This window comes from Carlito syrichta, unplaced genomic scaffold (assembly GCF_000164805.1).
Source record: "Carlito syrichta isolate Samal-C Ts95f unplaced genomic scaffold, Tarsius_syrichta-2.0.1 Scaffold317479, whole genome shotgun sequence".
Classification (NCBI taxonomy): Eukaryota; Metazoa; Chordata; class Mammalia; order Primates; family Tarsiidae; genus Carlito; species Carlito syrichta.
In genome coordinates, this window is record NW_007261575.1 from 348784 (window position 1) to 368455 (window position 19672).

The following is a 19672-nucleotide window of genomic DNA, read 5'->3' on the forward strand; positions in this document are numbered from 1 at the left end:
CGCCGGAGCCCAGCAGGTCGAGGCTGCGGGGGCCAGGAGCAGCCACTGCACTCCAGTCTGAGCGACAGAGTGAGACTCCAACTCAAAAAACAAAAAAAGAAAACATTCCAAATCTTCTAGGTATTTTGAGATACACAGTAAATTCTTGATAACCATAGTCACCCTGCTGTGCTATCAAACACTGGATTTTGTTCCTTCTAACTGTATTTTTGTGTCCATTAACCAGCCTTTCTTTATCTCCTGCTGACCCTTCCCAGCCTCTGGTAACCACCATTCTACTCTCCACCTCCATGAGATCAACTATTTTAGCTCCCATATGTGCGTGAGAATATGAAATCTTTGTCTTTCTGTGACTGACTTATTTAGCTTAACATAATGACCTCCAGTTCCACCCAGGTTGCTGAAAATGACAGGATTTTGTTCTTTTTTTATGAATGAATAATATTCCATTGTGTATATGTATATTTTCTTCATGCAGTCCTCTGCTGATGGACACTTAGATTGATTCCATATCTTGGCTATTGTGAATAGTATCACTTCAATGTACTGAGTTCCTTTCTTTTGGATAGATACCTAGTAGCGGGATGGGTGGCTTGCATGGTAGAAGAACATCTTCTTTGTCTTTTATTCATTTATTCAGAAAAAAATATATAGTATTTCATTATCTATTATGTGCTAGGTACAATTCTAGGCTCTATATCAGAGCATGAAGAAGACAGCTCCCTGAACTTATGAAATTTGCTCTTCATTGGAGGAAACAACAAATAAATAATTTAATTTCAAATAGTGATAAATATTTTGAAGAAAAATAAAGCAGTCCAAGGAATAGATACTGATGAGAAAAGACTAAAGAACTCTTTAAAATTGGTGATGCCCTACCTGGGCAACATAACAAGACCTCATTTCTACAAAAAAAATCAATATGTTAGCCAGGCGTGCTGGTACAGACCTATAGTCCCAACGACTTGGCAGACCGAGGCCCGAGCACAGGAGGTTGAGACTGTGGTGAACTGTGATCATGCCACTGCACTCCAGCTTGAGCAACAGAGGGAGACCTCAACTCAAAATAAATAAAGAAAGAAAGATAAATTGGTGATGGAGAAGAGGTGATCATGACTGCCTTTCTGAGAAGGAGGTATTTGAGAAGAGACCCGAAAGTTGTCATTAAATAACACTCAATTAAAATAATACAGCATGACAATTTAAGTATCAAACACAGCATATTTAACCATCTGAGAATTAGAGAAGTAACTGACCCCAAACTCTCTTTGTTTTTTTATTTTAAAGATGTGGGGTACAATTCAGGATTAGGTATACAAATGTTCATTATGCGTACCCTTGTTGATGAGGTGTGTCTCTCCCTCCCCTGGCAGTTTCCCTCAACTGCCAATGCCACCACCCCCTTTGAAATAGACTTTTGTAGGTAGATTGATGATCATATTTAGTTAATAAAGGAAATAAAGTACTCAAGTAGCATATTTGTAGAACAATACAAAGCCACATTCGATTTAGAGGATCCTATAGACTTCAGCTGCCTCTTTCCCCATTTCTTCCAAATCTCTTCTCCAGCCTAACTTGCATAATGGAGCATTGTGTTGGCTGGTAACTAAAACTCCATGATGCCTGGCCTTGCATTCCACTGTACTAGCTATGCTTTCATCGGGTTTCCCTGTTCTTGCTGCAGTGTGAGGCAGGAACAGAAAACTGGCAGCGGGTGAACACGGAGCTCCCAGTGAAGTCTCCCCGCTTTGCTCTGTTCGACTTGGCCGAGGGAAAATCCTACCGTTTCCGCGTCCGCTGTTCTAATTCAGCAGGAGTTGGCGAGCCCTCAGAAGCAACAGAGGTGACCATGGTAGGGGACAAACTCGGTAAGTGTAGAGTTGGGGGAAGCAACTCAAACTTCTTTTACTTCAAGAGAAAATTTCAAAGCAAGAATCTAATTACTATACATAGATAAAATCAAAAATAAAAACGGTGGCATCCTTCTTTCATATTATAAATTTAATTGATAGCTATACTTAGTCCATGCATTAAACAAAACTTCATTGTTTTTGCTTATGAAAAGTAAATGTCCTCAACAATATTGCTAATGTGTTTTTCCAGAGTTCCTAGATAATTAGTTTATATGCTTCCAAACCAACATTTAAAAAAATGTCTGCTTTAACAAATGCATTATAAAGTGAAGCAACTATCTGTCTGACATGATGATGTGTGTAAAGTTCCTATGTGTGTTCTTTTGCATATATGATAAGAATGAATTTTAAAACCACCCTGAGTTTGATTGCTATTTTCCTCTTTCTCAGATATCCCCAAGGCCCCTGGCAACGTCATCCCGAGCAGAAATACAGATACCTCAGTGGTAGTAACTTGGGAGGAGCCCAAAGATGCCAAAGAGCTGGTCGGATACTACATAGAGGCGAGCATTGCTGGCTCTGGCAAGTGGGAGCCCTGTAACAACAACCCAGTGAAGGGCTCACGGTAACTGAGCTGGGTGTGGTGGGTGGGCCAGCTGGTCTTAAGAGCATCATAGACCCATATGGAACACAGATGTCCCATGGAGGGAGATTTTTAAAAAAGCATTATACTTTAAACAAGCCAGGGGTGGTGGCATATGCCTTTAGTTCCAGCTACTCAGAAGACTGAGATGGGAGGATCACTTGAGCCCAGGAGTTCGAAGCTGTAGTATGCAATGATCAGGCCTGTGAGTTAGCCAGTACACTCCTGTCTGGGTGACAGAGCCCGACCTATTTCTACAAAACAAAATGGGCCGGACATGGTGGTTCACACATGTAATTCTAGCACTTTGGAAGGCCCAGATGGGAGGATTGTTTGAGCCCAGGAGTTCAAGACCTGCCTGGACAACATAGGAGACCTTGTCTCTACAAAAAATTAAAAACTTAGCTGGGCTTGGCAGCACATGCCTATAGTCCCAGCTACTCAGAAGGCTGAAGTGGAAGGGTCTTCCAAACCCAGGTGAAGGCCCGCAGTGAGCCGTGATCATGCCACTGCACTCCAGCCTGGATGACGTAGTGAGACCCTGACTCTAAACAAACATAAATAATGATACTTTAAAAACTTAAATAAATTTAGAATTGAATACGTCTAAAGCAGTACATTTCTAAAAGGTTTACTTGTGATATTCAACCCTTAGAAACACATAATGCCAGTTATTGTAACAGTTCATTTTATAGCTTTTTCTCATTCTTTCCCTTTATGTTCTTTCTTCCATTCTTTACCACTCTGTTCTTATCTTTAATATGCAACATGATACTAGATTCCAAGTATCTAATAGGTTCTACTTAACATGAATTACTCTGGCATTTTATATAAACACAAAAAGTACCAACACAGTACACATTTTGGACATCAGCATGATTAAACTCAGTGCTAAGCAAACATAAATAACACCAAAACAGAGGCACCCCAAATACTTTGCTACCTCTTCATTTCTGTTTCTAATACTGAGAGGGTTATTTTATTTATTGTTTTCAACTATTTTGTCAACAAGCTTTGCAAACTGCTGGTGAATTCTGGCCTATACCCAGACTCCGAGCCTCCTTGGATTTAGGACTAGTCTCAGAGGAGGATTCCTCCCCAACCCACCTGCCAAGAAATTGTCAAACAGGCTTGGGCCATGTCTAAGTCCAAGGACCCCCATAGAATGAGGTGGTTCTTTTGCAGAACACCAGAGAATAGAGACAAACTGATTCATGGGCAAAGGCAATGTGTTTTGCAAGAGATTTATTTAGTCTGTTTGTGCCTTTCATTTTTCCTCTGAGTTATTCCGCATTTTCCTGGGACTGCCTACAAACATGGGTATACTATAGAGATGGTCTGTCTCTCCACAAACAGACAGGAGCTGCTGGAGGGCAGGTAGCACTTTTTATTCATATTTGTGCCCACAGTACGTAGCCCTGTGTCTGGAACACCAAGAGCTCAATAAATATTCAGTGAACCAAGCTGGCCCTAAGGACTGAAGGACTGGTGCAGGTTGTGGCTACCTTTCTTAAATATTCAAACATGCTAATAGAGTCATTAGCAGACCTGTTATTTCCTCTGGTTACAGTCCTTAGGATGGATTCAAATGTTACAGTGATTTATGAAATAGCTATTTATAGCCATAATGACTGTTAAAGAATGAGGTTGTTTTATGGGTAAAACTGTCCATGGATTCATACCTCATTATTGGATCCTTACATCTAAATGGTAATTCTGGAATCTATTTTTCACCTTATCTTCAGATTCTAGTGTAATTGCTCGAGTAATTGTACCTTCTCTGGCAGGCAGGGAGACAGTGATAGGAGAAACCGATGTGACATGGAGTCCTATGACAAGGAACAACCAATGCCTCACAGCCAATAAGTATATAGCTGAAATAGACATTAATAATATTATGAATACTACCTATTGTTTATTAAATGCCTGTATGCGCCAGGCCCTATAATAGGTACTTCATATACTTTATAGCTGATATTTACATGAAAATTATTATGTATGGATTATTTTTATTACTGGTGAGCATTCAGAGGGAGGCCAGCACTCCTCATTTTTGGACAGGGGTTTAGAAAGTGGCCTTAGTTGCCTTTTTGTCTAAACCGCGTATGTTACCCGAGTCTGTCTGCATCTTTTTCTTCCTTTTAAAAAATGATTTGTTAGCTGAGCATGGTGGCATGTGCCTATTGTTCCAGCTACTTGGAAGGCTGAGGCGGAAGGAGCACCTGAGCCCAGCAGATCAAGGCTGTGGTGGCCTTGAGAGTGTCACTGCACTCCAGCCTGGGCAACACAGTGAGGCTCCAACTCAAAAAAAAAAAAAAGAGAGAATTGTTTTCATAAAGCCAGATCACTCAGTTAAGCTAAAACTCATCTTCCCTAATTTTTCATCCTTGGAAAGTTGTTTATGACTTTCTTTCCTTTTAGATTTACTTGTCATGGTTTGGTGACTGGTCAGAGTTATGTTTTCCGGGTCAGAGCAGTCAATGCTGCTGGACTTAGCGAATATTCCCAGGATTCAGAAGCGATTGAAGTCAAAGCTGCTATTGGTAAGTTCCTTATATATAACTTTAAAGGAGGAAAAAAAAAAGAATTTTTCTAGGTTTTAAAGGAAGATACCATCCTCTCCAGAAATTTATTTACATCTTCTAGTATTGCTTGATGACTTCATCCTTAGATGACCATTTTCTTTGACTCCAGGTGACATCTAACCTTCCATAGCTGTCATTTTACAGATCCTCATCGCTTATCCAGATTCTGTGCATCTGTAGCCTTTTCATCCTCACAAGTCCAAGTTTCCTCAGATATTTCCCACCTTGTGAAACTCCTTTCTAACTTCGTGCTCATTCTGGGACTGTGAAGGGCCATCCTGATTCCATGAAGTGGTATATCACCCTAACACAGATCATCTTGTACCTAAAAGACATTTCATTTATGCCAGAGCCTGACTTGTTTCCACTAACAGCACATTAACATGCTTCTTATAAACTCTAAAATTCATGCAAGGCACATGTGGTTGCTTAAGCACATGTTTTTCATTTCTGCTTGCAAAGTAACCAACAGAATAAAACCAGTAATAAAGTAATTATATGTATGAATGGGACGTACCTCCCAAACTTGGATAAGATAGAAGTGAGACCCAGATTGTTTGGAGCAATAAAAATAAAACTTGTGATATAGGAACACATTTTTTTTTTTTTTTGAGTTGGAGTCTCACTCTGTCGCCCAGACTGGAGTGCAGTGGCCGCTCCCGGCCACCCTAGCCTCGACCTGCTGGGCTCCCGCGATCCTTCCCCTCAGCCTTCCAAGTAGCCGGAATTACAGGCATGCGCTACCACGCCCGGCTGATTTTTTGATTTATTGTAGAGATGAGGTCTCGCCAAGTTGCCCAGGCGGGTCTCGAACCCGCGGGCTCAGGCAGTCCACTCCCCTCAGCCTCCCAAAGGCGCGGGATTACAGACTGAGCCACCAAGCCCGGCTAGGAACACATATTTTAAAGGAAATATTTTATTGTTTTCTTTTTTTGAGCCGGGGTCTCTCTGTCGCCCAGGCTAGAGTGCAGTGGCCCCATCGTGGATCACCACAGCCTTGACCTCCTGGGGTCAAGTCAACTCTCCACCTCGGTCTCCCCAGTAGCTGGGACTGCAGGTGCATGCCATCATGCCTGGCTAATTTTTTTTGTTTTTAATTTTTGTAAGGATGAGGTCATGTTGCCTAGGGTGGTTGCAAGCTCTTGGGCTCAAGTAGTCCTTCTGCTTTAGCCACCCAAAGTGGAAGGAAAGATTATTTAATATTGGCTGTCTTCAGTTAGCATCTCATATTGCTTTTTTTTTTTTTTTTTTTGAGTTTGAGTCTCACTCTGTTGCCCAGGCTGGGGTACAGTGACGCACTCATGGCCACCCCAGTGTCGACCTGCTGGGCTCAGGCGATCCTTCCACCTTAGCCTTCTAAGTAGCCAAAACTACAGCGCGCACTACCACAGCTGGCTAATTTTTTGACTCATTGTACAGATGAGGTCTCACCAAGTTGCCCAGGCTGTTCTTGAACCTGTGGACTCAGGCAATCCCTCACCTCAGGCTCCCAAAGTGCTAGGATTACAGCCTTGAGCCATCACGCCTGGCCTTCATATTACTTTTTAATATTCCTTTCAAGAGAACAACAATGGACATGTTTCTTTGAGGTTGGGAGGTACAGACCATTACTCTTGTAGTGATGTACATAATTCTAAGTGTTAAAAAATCAGGATCGTTAATGTTATGTCTCTTGTGCACTTTATGGTCCTTTTTCTACATTCTATTCAATAAGAGGGCTTATATCTCTTGGGAAATGTCTCAGATTTGCTTTTTCTTGTACGTACTAAAAACCCTTTGGGTGCTGCAAATCGAAATGGTTCTTGTTCTGTGTTTTTTTTGTTGTTGTCTCATTTCTTCTTTTTCCAGAACATGGAGAAGTTGAAATGTCCCTTGGTGTACATTATATAAAACGTATGCTTTCCATATTTCTTGCAAATCTTAGTTAAATCAAGATAGTTTTTGTTCTGCTTGTGGTCCTAATGATTTTCTCTCTGTTCTGTCACGTAAGAGCAATTGATACTGTCAGGGCTCAACCCGTTTCTGTTGTTGTCTGGCAATTGTAGGGGGAGGAGTGTCTCCAGATGTGTGTCCTGCACTGAGTGATGCTCCTGGTGGACTAACAGCCTCCAGGGGGGGTGTGCATGAAGCCTCCCCGCCAGCCTTCCAGAAAGACGCTTTGCTCGGTAGCAAACCTAACAAACCTTCACTACTCGGTAGCTCTCAAAACCTGGGCCAGACAGAAGTGAGTAAAGTAAGTGAAACAGTTCAGGACGAGCATACCCTGCCACCACAGAAAGCGGCTCCTAAGGGGAAAAGTAAGTCTGACCCCCTGAAAAAGAAGAAGGACGGAGGTGAGAGTTGAGAAAGTGAAACTGTCCATCCGTCTCCATCAGTGTCCTCACCTCTCATCATGTGCATCACGTTCTTCATTCGTGTTCTCTCTCATCAGTGTCTATTCATAATTTTGTGTGTTTTCAGCCACCTATCTGAAATGCATACCTTCATCTAATGAGTTATAAAAGTAATTGTCTATGGGTTTGGACCTTACACATTATTTTAGGGGCTTCGCTATGATAGCATGTTGAGAGTGATTGGTATAGAGCCTTTCTTGGTGTGTCAGGCAGGAAGGACTTGGCAATCCTAACCAGTGTGAGGTCCTTTGAAATAGTCATGTTCAGTACATGGGGAGGAAAAAGACTTAACAAAGAAGTGACAATGCACAAGATCATGGTTATGAACTTCTGTGGTTCATCCTCATGTTTCCAAGTGATTATTTTCATTTAATTTAAAGAGCTATAAATAACTGTCTATTTGAGTTGCCATGAAATGTTTCACAGGGTACTATAATCAGATATAGCTATAGCCCGTGATATATGCTCCACTTCTATATCCTAGAAGTGATTTATGTAAGACTGCCCATTGTGTGTAAGCTAAGAATGTTCTGATTAGGATATTGGGTACCTGTGGCTTATATGTTTTAGGAAACAATGCTATCGAATAAAAATGAAATAATGAGTATATACTGATAAACTTTTAAACATCTCCCATTCATCTCTTACTTCCACCCCACCCCGCTTCTGTAAACCCTTCTATTTTTGACACCTTTATTTGTCCCTTCAACTCGAGATGGGATATTCATTTGGGAATTTATATTCAACAGTGCTCTGGAATAAAGAGGGAGAAAGAGAAAGCTTTTTTAAAATGTAAAAAAGAAAGGAGGTTGGTGAGTGCAGAAGAGATCAGCATTTTTTTTTTTGAGTTGGAGTCTCACTCTGTTGCGCAGGCTGGAGTGCAGTGGCATGCTCACGGCCACCCTAGTGTTGACCTGCTGGGATCCCGTGATCCTTCCGCTTTAGCCTTCCAAGTAGCTGGAACTACAGGCACACGCTACCATGCCTGGCTAATTTTTGACTTATGGAAGAGACGAGGTCTTGCCAAGTTGCCCAGGCTGGTTTCGAACTCGTAGGCTCAGGCAATCCCTTCACCTCAGCCTCCCAAAGTGCTGGGATAACACGTGCATTTTATTTTAGAAGTCTTCATTGTTCTATATGCTTTTTTGAATAAGAAAGAGATAGTTCCTTTAGGATCTATCTATCTATAGGATCTCCAAATAAATATTCAGAAAATTATTTTTGATGTCATTGCATATTTAGATGACTTTCTTTCCACCACTCCACCCTTTCTCTTATCGTTGAAAACCATAATTTTAGTAATTGAGTGAAAAGTTGATCAGCAAAGCCCCATAAATGAAAGAGAGCCTTTGAAATATCCTCCAAATATTTTTCTGGCTAGGCACTAATAAATACAGTGACAGCTGTATAGTAAGTTTGTGCTACATGAATAATGTTCCAATATCAGGCTAAAAATAATGTGACAAAAAGTACTATATATGAAGACAAAATCACATGGCAGCTTGTGCCTGTTTTTTAGAAATATTTTTTAAAGGTGACATTTAACTGAGCTCCAGAATACAATTTTTCCTGTGTGCAGACAGAACCTGTATAATTGTAAGGTCTCATAAGAGTAAGTATGCTTGAATGTGGTGGAAATGCTAGCCATTTGGAAATATATGAAAATCCCAAATAAGCAAACTGAGGCAGAAATTGATTTACAAATTCTATTTCCCTCAGGCAACAAATAACAAAATCATATCAAGAAAGAAAAATATATATCTTGAGAAAAATTTTCTTCTTGTAGGGAAAAGAATCACCTTTTCAGGATATTGTACCCTTTTTTCTGAGGCAGAGATTCTTTTTATCTTTGGAAAAATCATTGCTGTGCACTTTTTACCACAAGACCAGCTTTTTTTCTCGTATCCCAAATTGAATGTCAAGTTACAGATCAGTCTCCCATTTTAGTTTTATACTGCAAGTCTCGTGCCCTTATATATGGCACCAATTAAACAAGTTTATGTATAGAATTGTAAATGAATTTCTGTCTACTCACGAGCTATTCATATTTCAACAGCGGCTCCATCTCCGCCCTATGATATCACTTGTCTTGAAAGTTTTCGTGACTCAATGGTTCTTGGATGGAAGCAACCAGATAAAACTGGAGGGGCAGAAATCACTGGCTATTATGTGAACTATCGCGAGGTAATTGGTGGGGTACCAGGAAAATGGAGAGAGGCCAACATCAAGGCTGTCAGTGATGAGGCATACAAGGTAAGCATGTGACAGTCTGTAGTGTGGTATGTCCTATTTACAAAGATATGCTTGCACACCCATGCATGTGCACTTCTGGCACCTTATAAAGGATTCATGTCATTTCTCCAGCATCCATTATCTGCAATGGCATGACCTTTGTGAAAATGTGCTATGGTAAATAAAAGTGGTTTTGCTAACCATTCAGGATTTATATTTTCTGACTCATACACATAATAAGTTCTTAGAATATTTACTATGAAATGTGTACATATTGTTTTTGTTTGTTTGTTTGTTTTTTGAGTCAGGGTCTCACTCCGTCACCCAGGTTGGAGTGCACTGACATGCTCATGGCTACCGCAGCCTTGATTTGCTGGGCTCAGGCGGTCCTTCCACATCAGCATTCCAAGTATCTGGAACTACAGATGCATCCCACCACAGCTGCTAATGTTTTGATTTATTACAGATGTGCACAAAAATGTTTAGAGCTACATTGCCCAGCTGGTCTCAAACCACTGACCTCAGGCATACTCTTGCCTCTGCCTCTCAAAGTGCTGGGATTACAGGCATGAGCCACTGCACCAGGCCAATGTGTGCCTATTGTAAAAACTAACGTTTCTTTCAAAACTTGCAAAATAACTGTAACCCATACGCTGCTAGCTTCAAGAATCCCAGGAGCCAGTGACTCTAGATTTTTAACTTTCAGTGTCCAAATTACAGCGGATGAAGGAACATAGGCTTGGTGTCCAGACCCAATTCTCCACCTGTGAAGTGTTCCCTGTTATAGTAGCTTGATGACCACAAAGGGAAGCTTCACATGTGTTCACTTCTACTGGGTTGGGGGAGGGTGTCTCCACTGCTCCACCCAAGTCAGGGCACCAGGGAGTTGCCTTAGCTGATGCCTTCATGCTTTAGAGGGAAGGTATCACCTCCTAACACTCACAAAACCCTGTACCATGAGGGTTCAGAGCAGGGCTAGGCCACGGGAATGATGTTTTCTCCAACTCAACGCCACACTCTTAAAATTTAACATTTGATATTTATGAAATATCACACATATACTGAGAGTGCATAAAGTGAAATTGTACTTTTAAGTCTTCCATGTTGTTGCATGTAGCTAGACCATTCTCTAATAAAGAGAATAGAATAACCATTATGTGACCATATCACAATATGCTCTTCCATTCAATTATTGATTGCTATTTGGACATTTTTGCATTTTTAGATATATCAGACAATGTAGCTCTGAACATTTTTGTACACATCTGCTGGCACATATGTGCACCAGTTTATCTAGGTTATCACCTAAAAATGGAATTGTTAGGTTCATGGATCCTGTTTATCTTCCACTTTACTAGATAATTCCATACAGTTTTCTGAAGCGTATGAGAATTCCCATTGTTCTACATCCTTGCCAACACTTGGTATAGTCACACATTTTCAGCTTTGACAATCTGTGTCAGATGAAATTGGACATCTTTTCCTATGTATGCATTCAATTTTCATAATCCTCTTTTATAACATGCCTGTTCAAGGTTCTTGCTCATTTTACTAATGGCCTTCTTATTGACTTGCAAAGTTCTTTATATATTACGAATATAAATCCTTTGCAACTCTGTAAGTTGTGTGTATCTTTCCTACTCAACCTCTTGTTTTTCCTCTTTAAGGTGACCATGTTAATTTTAATGTCAAATTTATTATAGTGAGATTTACCAACATTTGTTTTGTCATTAGTGATTTCTGTGTCCCTTTTAAGAATGCTTTCTATATTCCAGGGCCATGGAGATATTTTAGTTGATTATGTTCTAAAAACCTTTCCAATTTTTCCACTTACATTTAAGTCATTAATTCAACTTTAATTTTATATATTCTATGAGGAAAGGGTCAAAATTAATCCCCCTTCCCCAAATGGAGACACAGCTGTCGCAGTATCATCTTTTGAAAAGTTTGTCCTTTCCTGCTCTTCTGCTAGGTTATCGGGAACATACATCACACTTCCCTATGTGCATGAGTCTGTGTCTGTGCTTCCTATGCATTTCCACTGGTCTGTGTGTCTGACACTGGGTAAATACCACAGTAATTTAAATATTGTAGCTTTATAGTAAATCTGATGACTGGTAAATCAGGTTCTTTCAGTTTATTCTTCTTTTTCCAGGGGTAGTTTCAGTCCTTTGCATTTCGATGTAAATTGTAGAATTAGATTACCAAGTTCTACCAAAAAAAAAAGACAAAACAAAAACCAATGATAAAAAATTAAATTAAACTAACCCATTAGAATTCTGATTTGGATTGCATTGGATCTATAACAAAGAAATTTATAGATTGAGGAATAATTGATATCTTTAAAATATTGAGTCTTCTAATCCATGAACATATGTCTCTCCATTTATTTTGTTTTCTTTAAAGTCTCATTATAGCCTTATAATTCTCTACAAAGGTTTGCATATCATTTGATATTTATTTATAGGCACTGTATATGTTTGATGTTGCAGTATAGATAGTATATTTTTATATCATTTTTGTTGCTGGTACAAAGAAATATAACTAATTTTTATTTATTGATTTTGTATATAATTGTTATGTATATGGTTGTTTGCTAAATTTCCTTATAATTTTATTATGTTATTATAAGTTCCTTTAGAGTCTCTCTCTATAGTCATATCATCTGCAAGTGATGACAGTTTATTTTTTCATCTCCAAATTTTATATTCTCAAAATATTAAACATCTTTCATTTTCTTACCTTACTTTCCACCTAAAATATTTAGCACAACAGTGAATAAAAGTAGTGATGTTGGTCATTCTCAATTTGATCTTCGTCTTAAAGAAAAAGTTTCAACATTTCACCATTAAGTTTGTTTGTTATAGGTGTTTTATAGACATCTATTATTAATTTAAGAAAGTTTCCTTCTATTCCCAGTTTGTCAAGAGTTAATTAAAATTATCAATTTTTTCCTGAGTCTTTTGAGATGATCATATGATTTCTTCCTTTAATTTTAATTGGTATATTGCAGTTATTGTCTAATGTTAAAAAAAAACCCTCACATTCTTGGAATAAATTCAACTTGACTATTATGTATACTCTTTATATATTCTGGATTTTGTTTGCTAAGTATCATTTAGGACTTTTGCTTCTATGTTCATGAGTGAGATCATCCTGAGACTAGAATTGATTTGATGCCAATATTTGGCAAGAACACTACAGAAAGGAAAAATTGTGGGATAATTTCACTTTACAAAGATAATTCACATACCATAAAATGCACCCATTTAAAACGTTTATATATTTTGAATTGATATTATTAGATGAATACAAAGTAACTTTTTATCACTAATAATACATTTTGCCTTACAGTCTGTATTGCCTGTTATTACTATAGCTACACTGGTTTTCTTTTGGTTGGTGTTTGCATGGTATGTAACTTTCCATCCTTTAACTTTCCATCTTTCTGTAACTTTATGCTTTGTGTATGTCTCTTAAAAAATAGAGTAGAGTTGGATTTTCTTTTTTTCCATCTGACAGTCTTTGTCATTTTAGGAGGATTTAATGTTATTACTGATTATTTTTTAAACATTTAATCCTCATCTTATTTTGTAATTTTTGTTTGTCCTTCCTGTTCTGTGTTTTATTTTCTGTCCGTTTTTGATTGTTTTTGAAAGTGATTTAACTTTTCCTCCTACACTACCTTAAAAGTTATAAATTCTGTGTTTCTTTGTTTTTGGTGACTGAGCAAACAGAGTCTGAAGTTATTTCATTTGTTTTACCCTTGTCTCACAACATAAGGGCCTTAGAATACTTTAGCCCTTACCCTCTTCCCAACTTGTATGTTATTGTGTATGTGCATGTGTCTGTGTTTTAATTATTTTTAAAATCCAAACAGCACTGTGATTATTGTTTTATAGATTCAATTTATCCACATATTTACAATTTTATTTGCTTTTAATTTCTCCTCTTTGGCCTTCCATCTGAGATCACTTTCCGTTTGCCTAAAGTTAGTGAGGATATTCTGAGGGCAAACCACTTTTGTTTTTCTGAAAAAATCATTCTTCAAAAAATTTTGGGGGGTAAGACATCCTATAATGGTAGATGTTTTCTTTCAGTGCTTTGAAGATATAATTCCATTATCTTCTGGCTTATTATTGCTGCTGGCATGTAAACTTGTAGTCTGTTTGCTCATGTGAGGGTAATATATCTTTTTTCTTAGACAGCCTTTAATATTTTCACTTTATCTTTGGTGTGTTACTGTTAAAATATTATGTGTCTAGATTTTAAAAAAATATATATGCCTGGGATTTGGGGGGAGAAAGATTTTTCAATCTGTGGATTGGATTTTTCAGGAAGATCTTTCTAGAAAATTCTGTATCTCCTAGAATAGTGTTGCTACCCCATTCTCTCAGCCCTTTTCCCTAAACTCTAATTAAACATATGTTTGGCATTCTCACTCCATCTTCCATGTCTATTAATCACTTTTACCTCTTTTCCCATTTTTGAATCTTTCTACATTATGGTCGACATAATTTCTTTTGACTTTCTATCAGCTTACAAATCTCTCTTCTTTTGCATTTGTTAATCATATATATTTTTTGTTGCTGTATTTCCCATTTCTTATAGTCACATTTTGCATATTTTATAGTTTGCTTCTCCCACAGATTTTTTTAGACTAATATATTCCATCACTTCTATTTTGCAAATGTCTTAACATTAATTATTTTTATCACATATCTTTACTGTCACAGCAACTCAGCTCCTACTGGGGGATATAGAAAATATTAAGTCAAGGCCAGGTGTAGTGGCTCATACCTATAATCCCAATACTTTGGGAGGCCAAAGTGAGAAGATTGCTTGAGGCCGGGAGATCAAGACCAGCCTGGGCAACATAGCAAGATTTTTGTCTTTACAAAAAATTAAAAAATTAGCTGGGCATGGTGGCACATGCTTGTAGTCCTAGCTATTCAGGAGGCTGAGGCAGGAGGATCACTTGAACCCAGTTCAAGTCTGCCATATGAGCTGTGATCATGCCACTGCGCTCCAGCCTGGGTGACAGAGCAAGATACTGTCTTTCAAAAAGCAGACAAACAAAAAAGAAAATATCAAGTCACTCTGTAAAGAGCAGAAACATTACAAAATTTGATTATGTCGATTCCTAGCTTAGACTCATTTCATTTTCTATTGCTTTATAACAAATTACCACAAACTTTGTAGCTTGAAACAACCCACAGTGTACATGACTCAGGAATCTGGGCATGGCATAGCTGGGTCCTCTGCTTAGGATCTCACAGGGCTGCAATCTAGGTGCTAGCTGGGCCACATACTCATCTAGAGGTTTAGTTCCTCTTCCAGGCTCATTTAGGTTGTTGGCAGAACTCAATTCCTTGCAGCTGTGTGGGGCTGAGGCCTCAACTCCTAGATGCTGCTCTTTTCCAAATGTGAGTGGCTAGGCAGCCCACAACATGACATTTGCTTCTTCAAGGCCATTAGGACAACTCCATGTTAAGAGTTCTTGCTTGATTAAGTCAAGCCCCTTCAGGATAATTTCCCTTTTGATGAACCTCAAATCACTTGATTAGGACCTTAATTACATCTACACTATCCCTTATCCTTTGCCATATGAGGTGACACAATTGATATTCCAATGCTTTTGCCATATTCTGTTGGCTACAAGCAAGTCAGGGTTTCAACCACACCCATGAGGAGATTACAGAAGAGTGTGACTCATTGAGGGTCATCCTAGGGTGTGTGTCACATGAAGGATAAATAAATAAAATGTTGAACAACTCGAAAAAACAAACACGTCTGAAACATTCACTATCTGTGATATGTTGTCAATGTTGCAGATTAGCAACTTGAAGGAAAACATGGTGTATCAGTTCCAAGTGGCAGCCATGAACATCGCTGGGCTGGGTGTGCCCTCTGCAGTGAGCGAGTGCTTCAAATGTGAAGAGTGGACCATCGCCGTCCCAGGTAAACCATGGAAACCATGTCTCAGCGCTGCAGCACAGAGTTTCTTCCAACAGAACCTCCAACTTGAAACTCACTCGAAGTACTGTGTAGTCAATATTTAAGGGAAAAATTATTTTTTGACCCCTAAAATATTTTTATGATCATATTAAATAATGGCAATGTAAAACTGAGTATAAATTCCTTATGCTTGTGTTCCAAATAAAAACTAGAAGCCCCATAGCTCAACCTCTGCACTGAATAGGATTGGCAGAAGCAGATGATTTGAGTGCAAATGAGCATCTAAAAAGGATTTCAAGTTTTTGGCTTTGCTTCTTAAAGGCCGTTATATGGCATCCAATTCATATCCCATAGCAATATTTCTCAAAAACTTCTTCCTACACCCTCCAGTTCTCATGTACTCTCATACTGCTCAGAAGCCTCTCACTTATCAACCACCCAAAATCCTTCTCTCCACAACCAGCCTCTGTGGCTTCTCCTCCTTGTTATCTCTCTTTCTCTTCCTCCCTCTGTCCCAGCTCCTCATTATAGTACATGGACAGATTGCACATGACTGCCTAGGACTTGAGGCTGGTTTCTCTTCATTTATCCTTGCTTCACTTCTCCAGTCCTTTTTCTCTCTCTACACATTTTCCAAACTCTGCACCACCAGGAAGGTTCTAGTACCCGGCAAATAATCTCCTTAGAGGGGTATTATGGGGGGGGGGAGTTGTGTGGTCAAGGAAGAAAAAAAGGAAGTGGTGGGGAAACTTACCTATGTTTATAACTCTTATATAGCTATAAACCTGAACACATTTAAAAATACAAATGTACTAAACCATTAAGACTTAAACTAGCATTATTAATATTTGGTAGATGATTTTATTTTGCTTCCAGTGGTACTGACTTCAGAGACCCAAAAACTTTGAGTGCCACAGGATGACTGAATTCACCCATCTGGATTTGACATTCAACATATTTAACAACTGATATGGCACCAACATCAACCACATTAGAGGCCCAAGCCACACGAGGGCATCCTGGGTAGACAGTAGCCCTTCCCCCAGTGCCACCCCTTTTCTTTGTCTGAAGCCCTGTGCCCTTGAAGAATCATCACCTTGCCTTTGTTTAGCGAGGCTTTGTCTGCATCATTCCTCTGTCAAGTGTCACAAGATTACAAATGAAACTCAAGAACAAGTCAAGTGCTCACTCAACTTCAGCAGATGCGAAGAGGCAAACACACTGCCTTTTCTTGCAGTTCCTTAAAGCCAGTGGGTATTTCTTAAGTTCTCTCTGCCATCTGCATAAAAGTGGGTCTCTTTTCAAATTCTTGTAATTCCTGAATTCCTGAAAGTGAAATATGAGTGACTAAAAAATTCTGGGCAGCCGTGTAGAAAATATCTTGATAGAGCATGATGTTATTGCCAAAAAAGGTTGCAGAGTGAGCACTCAACTCAGAGAAGAAATAAAGGGACAGCCCTCCACCCTCCTGAAGATCTGGCTTGTCAGACCTGTCCCTGACTTACTGGAGTAGTGTTGGGCAAGTCTTACATCAAGAAAGCTCTTCTAAGAAGAGAGTGGTAAGAAAATTTTGTCATCCTTCTGTTTTACAGATGAAAAAACTGAGACACACTAAATGATGCATGGAAGGTCATGGAGGTAGCAAGTAGCAGAATTAGGATTGAAAGCCAATTTTTCAATTAGTCTTTTTCCTAGACTGCTGCTGGAAAGCAGCAGAACGAAGTTCCTCCTCTGTAAAGTAGGGATAGTGCTCCCAATATGGATGCCTCAGTAAGGATGACAAGGTCATGGCCATAAAAGCCCTTTGCAAGACAGAACATACCACACTAGTCTGAGGTATTGGATGTTAATATTTAAATATATTATCATACAAGATATCGGAAGACAAGGATGACACATATTGATAACTGTTAAGCCAGGGTAAAGGGCCAAACAAATATTGAACTGTCAATTACAAAACACCAAAACGTGGCATGATAGAGGTTGTGTTTGTACAATTTGGCCTCAGGTCACTATGAGTCACTTCAGGTGATTTTAATTAGTTGGTTAGAAGTCTGTTGCTATTTTTTTTAAAAAAGAAAGGAAAGAAAAGGAAAAATGAAAATCAATAAATAATATCTTCATAGCAGCTGGTGGTCATGCAAAGATATGGGCAGCTACTTGGTTTGGACTCTCTCAAGAATACAAAGAACATTCATACAGGGCACATTCTGGCTTTCTCCCTTCAGAGGATTATCAAGTCACTTGGCCTTTCTGAAGTTCCTGTTAATTATCTTAAAGATGAATGAACTAAATGAATGTAAATTACCTGGCAGTACTTAGCAGAGATTCAGGACCCATGGAAGTGGTTATTTTGCTAAAAGTTTTTTGTGAACCATAAGCTGTCACCTGTTTTTACTCATCTGTGGGATTTCTACTTTAGGGGAGAAATTTTCCTCCAACTGGGAGTTACTCCTTTACTTTTGAAGGAACTATTACTGTCTATATTCATATGTCATCAAATTATGTTGTTTCCTTCATACTTTTTGAAATTGAGGGAATTTTTTTTTTTTGAGTTGGAATCTCACTCTGTCACCCAGACTGGAGTACAGTGGCCGCTCCCAGCCACCGCAGCCTTGACCTGCTGGGCTCTGGCAATCTTTCCGCCTCAGCCTTCCAGGTAGCTGGAACTACAAGCACGAGCTACCACGCCCGGCTGATTTTTTGATTTATTGTAGAGATGAGGTCTCGCCAAGTTGCTCAGGCGGTTCTTGAACCCGCAGGCTCAGGCCTCCCAAAGTGTGGGATTACAGGCTGAGCCACCAAGCCCGGCCGAGATTGAGGGAATTTTTAACCTGTCACTCAAAAATAATCTGAAATTGAATCTGCAACTAAATCAAACTGTTCCATAAAGGGTTATTAATGCAGGCCTGAACAGCCTGCAGGAAGTTTTGATCCTCTGAGAGGCACCTTGAAGTGGCCTTACCCACCTACCACCCACAGGTGTTAGGACTTCATAGGTTGATGTAGAGGGCAGTGTAGAAACTTGATATGAAATGACCACAGAATACCTGTTTTCATGGGAATGAATGCTAATTTTTTTTTTTTTTAAAACACCCCCCAGACTTAAGCCTTAAGACTTCAAGCATGGCTCTAAATGTATACCTACTTGAGTGTTCTTTCCTACCTTGTGGTTGCTACTCATTGGCTTCTCTCACTCTCAGGACCACCGCACAGTCTCAAATATAGTGAAGTCAGGAATGACTCCCTGGTTCTCCATTGGAAGCCTCCAGTCCACTCTGGGCGGACTCCGATCACTGGTTACTTCGTGGACTTGAAGGAGGCCAGTGCGAAAGATGACCAGTGGCGAGGACTCAATGAGGCACCTGTTAAAAACATATACATGAAGGTAAGAGGATGACCATAGTTTTAGAGTATCCTTTAAAAGGGAAAACTGGGCCGGGCTTGGTGGCTCATCCTGTAATTCCAGCACTTTGGGAGGCCAAGGCTAGTGGATTACCTGAGCCACCCGGACAATGTGGCAAGACCTCATCTCTACAATAAATAAAAAATTAGTTGGGTGTGGTAGTGTGCACCCACAGTTCCAGCTACTTGGAAGACTGAGGCAGAAGGATCACCAGAACCCAGCAGGTCAAGGCTGCAGTGGCCGGGAGCATGCCACTGCACTCCAGTCTGGGTGACAGAATGAGACTCCAACTCAAAAGAAAAAAAAAAAAACAGAAAACTGCTCTCCTAATGATAGTAGTTTTAAAGTTAGCAAGATAAACCGGGCTCGGTGGCTCAGCCTGTAATCCCGTGCCTTTTGGAGGCTGAGGTGAGTGGATTGCCTGAGCGCGCGGGTTTGAGGCCCGCCTGGGCAACTTGGCGAGACCTCATCTCTACAATAAACCAAAAAATCAGCCAGGTGTGGTGGCGCGCGCCTGTAATTCCGGCTACTTGGAAGGCTGAGGCGGAAGGATCGCCGGAGCCTAGCAGGTCGAGGCTGTGGTGGCCAGGAGCAGCCACTGC

The 19672-nt window shown here is 39.7% G+C and overlaps 1 protein-coding gene across 1 annotated transcript in view; it reads left to right on the plus strand.

Annotated features, from left to right (window-relative positions):
• The window catches only part of MYOM1 (myomesin 1), a 146811-nt gene that overhangs the window by 80662 nt on the left and 46477 nt on the right, over nt 1-19672 (plus strand). The window contains exons 15-21 of the mRNA XM_008074759.2: nt 1685-1868; nt 2304-2478; nt 4918-5039; nt 7127-7414; nt 9531-9727; nt 15541-15667; nt 18868-19052. Coding sequence (XP_008072950.2) covers nt 1685-1868; nt 2304-2478; nt 4918-5039; nt 7127-7414; nt 9531-9727; nt 15541-15667; nt 18868-19052 — 1278 coding nt within the window. The remainder of the gene's footprint in view (nt 1-1684; nt 1869-2303; nt 2479-4917; nt 5040-7126; nt 7415-9530; nt 9728-15540; nt 15668-18867; nt 19053-19672) is intronic.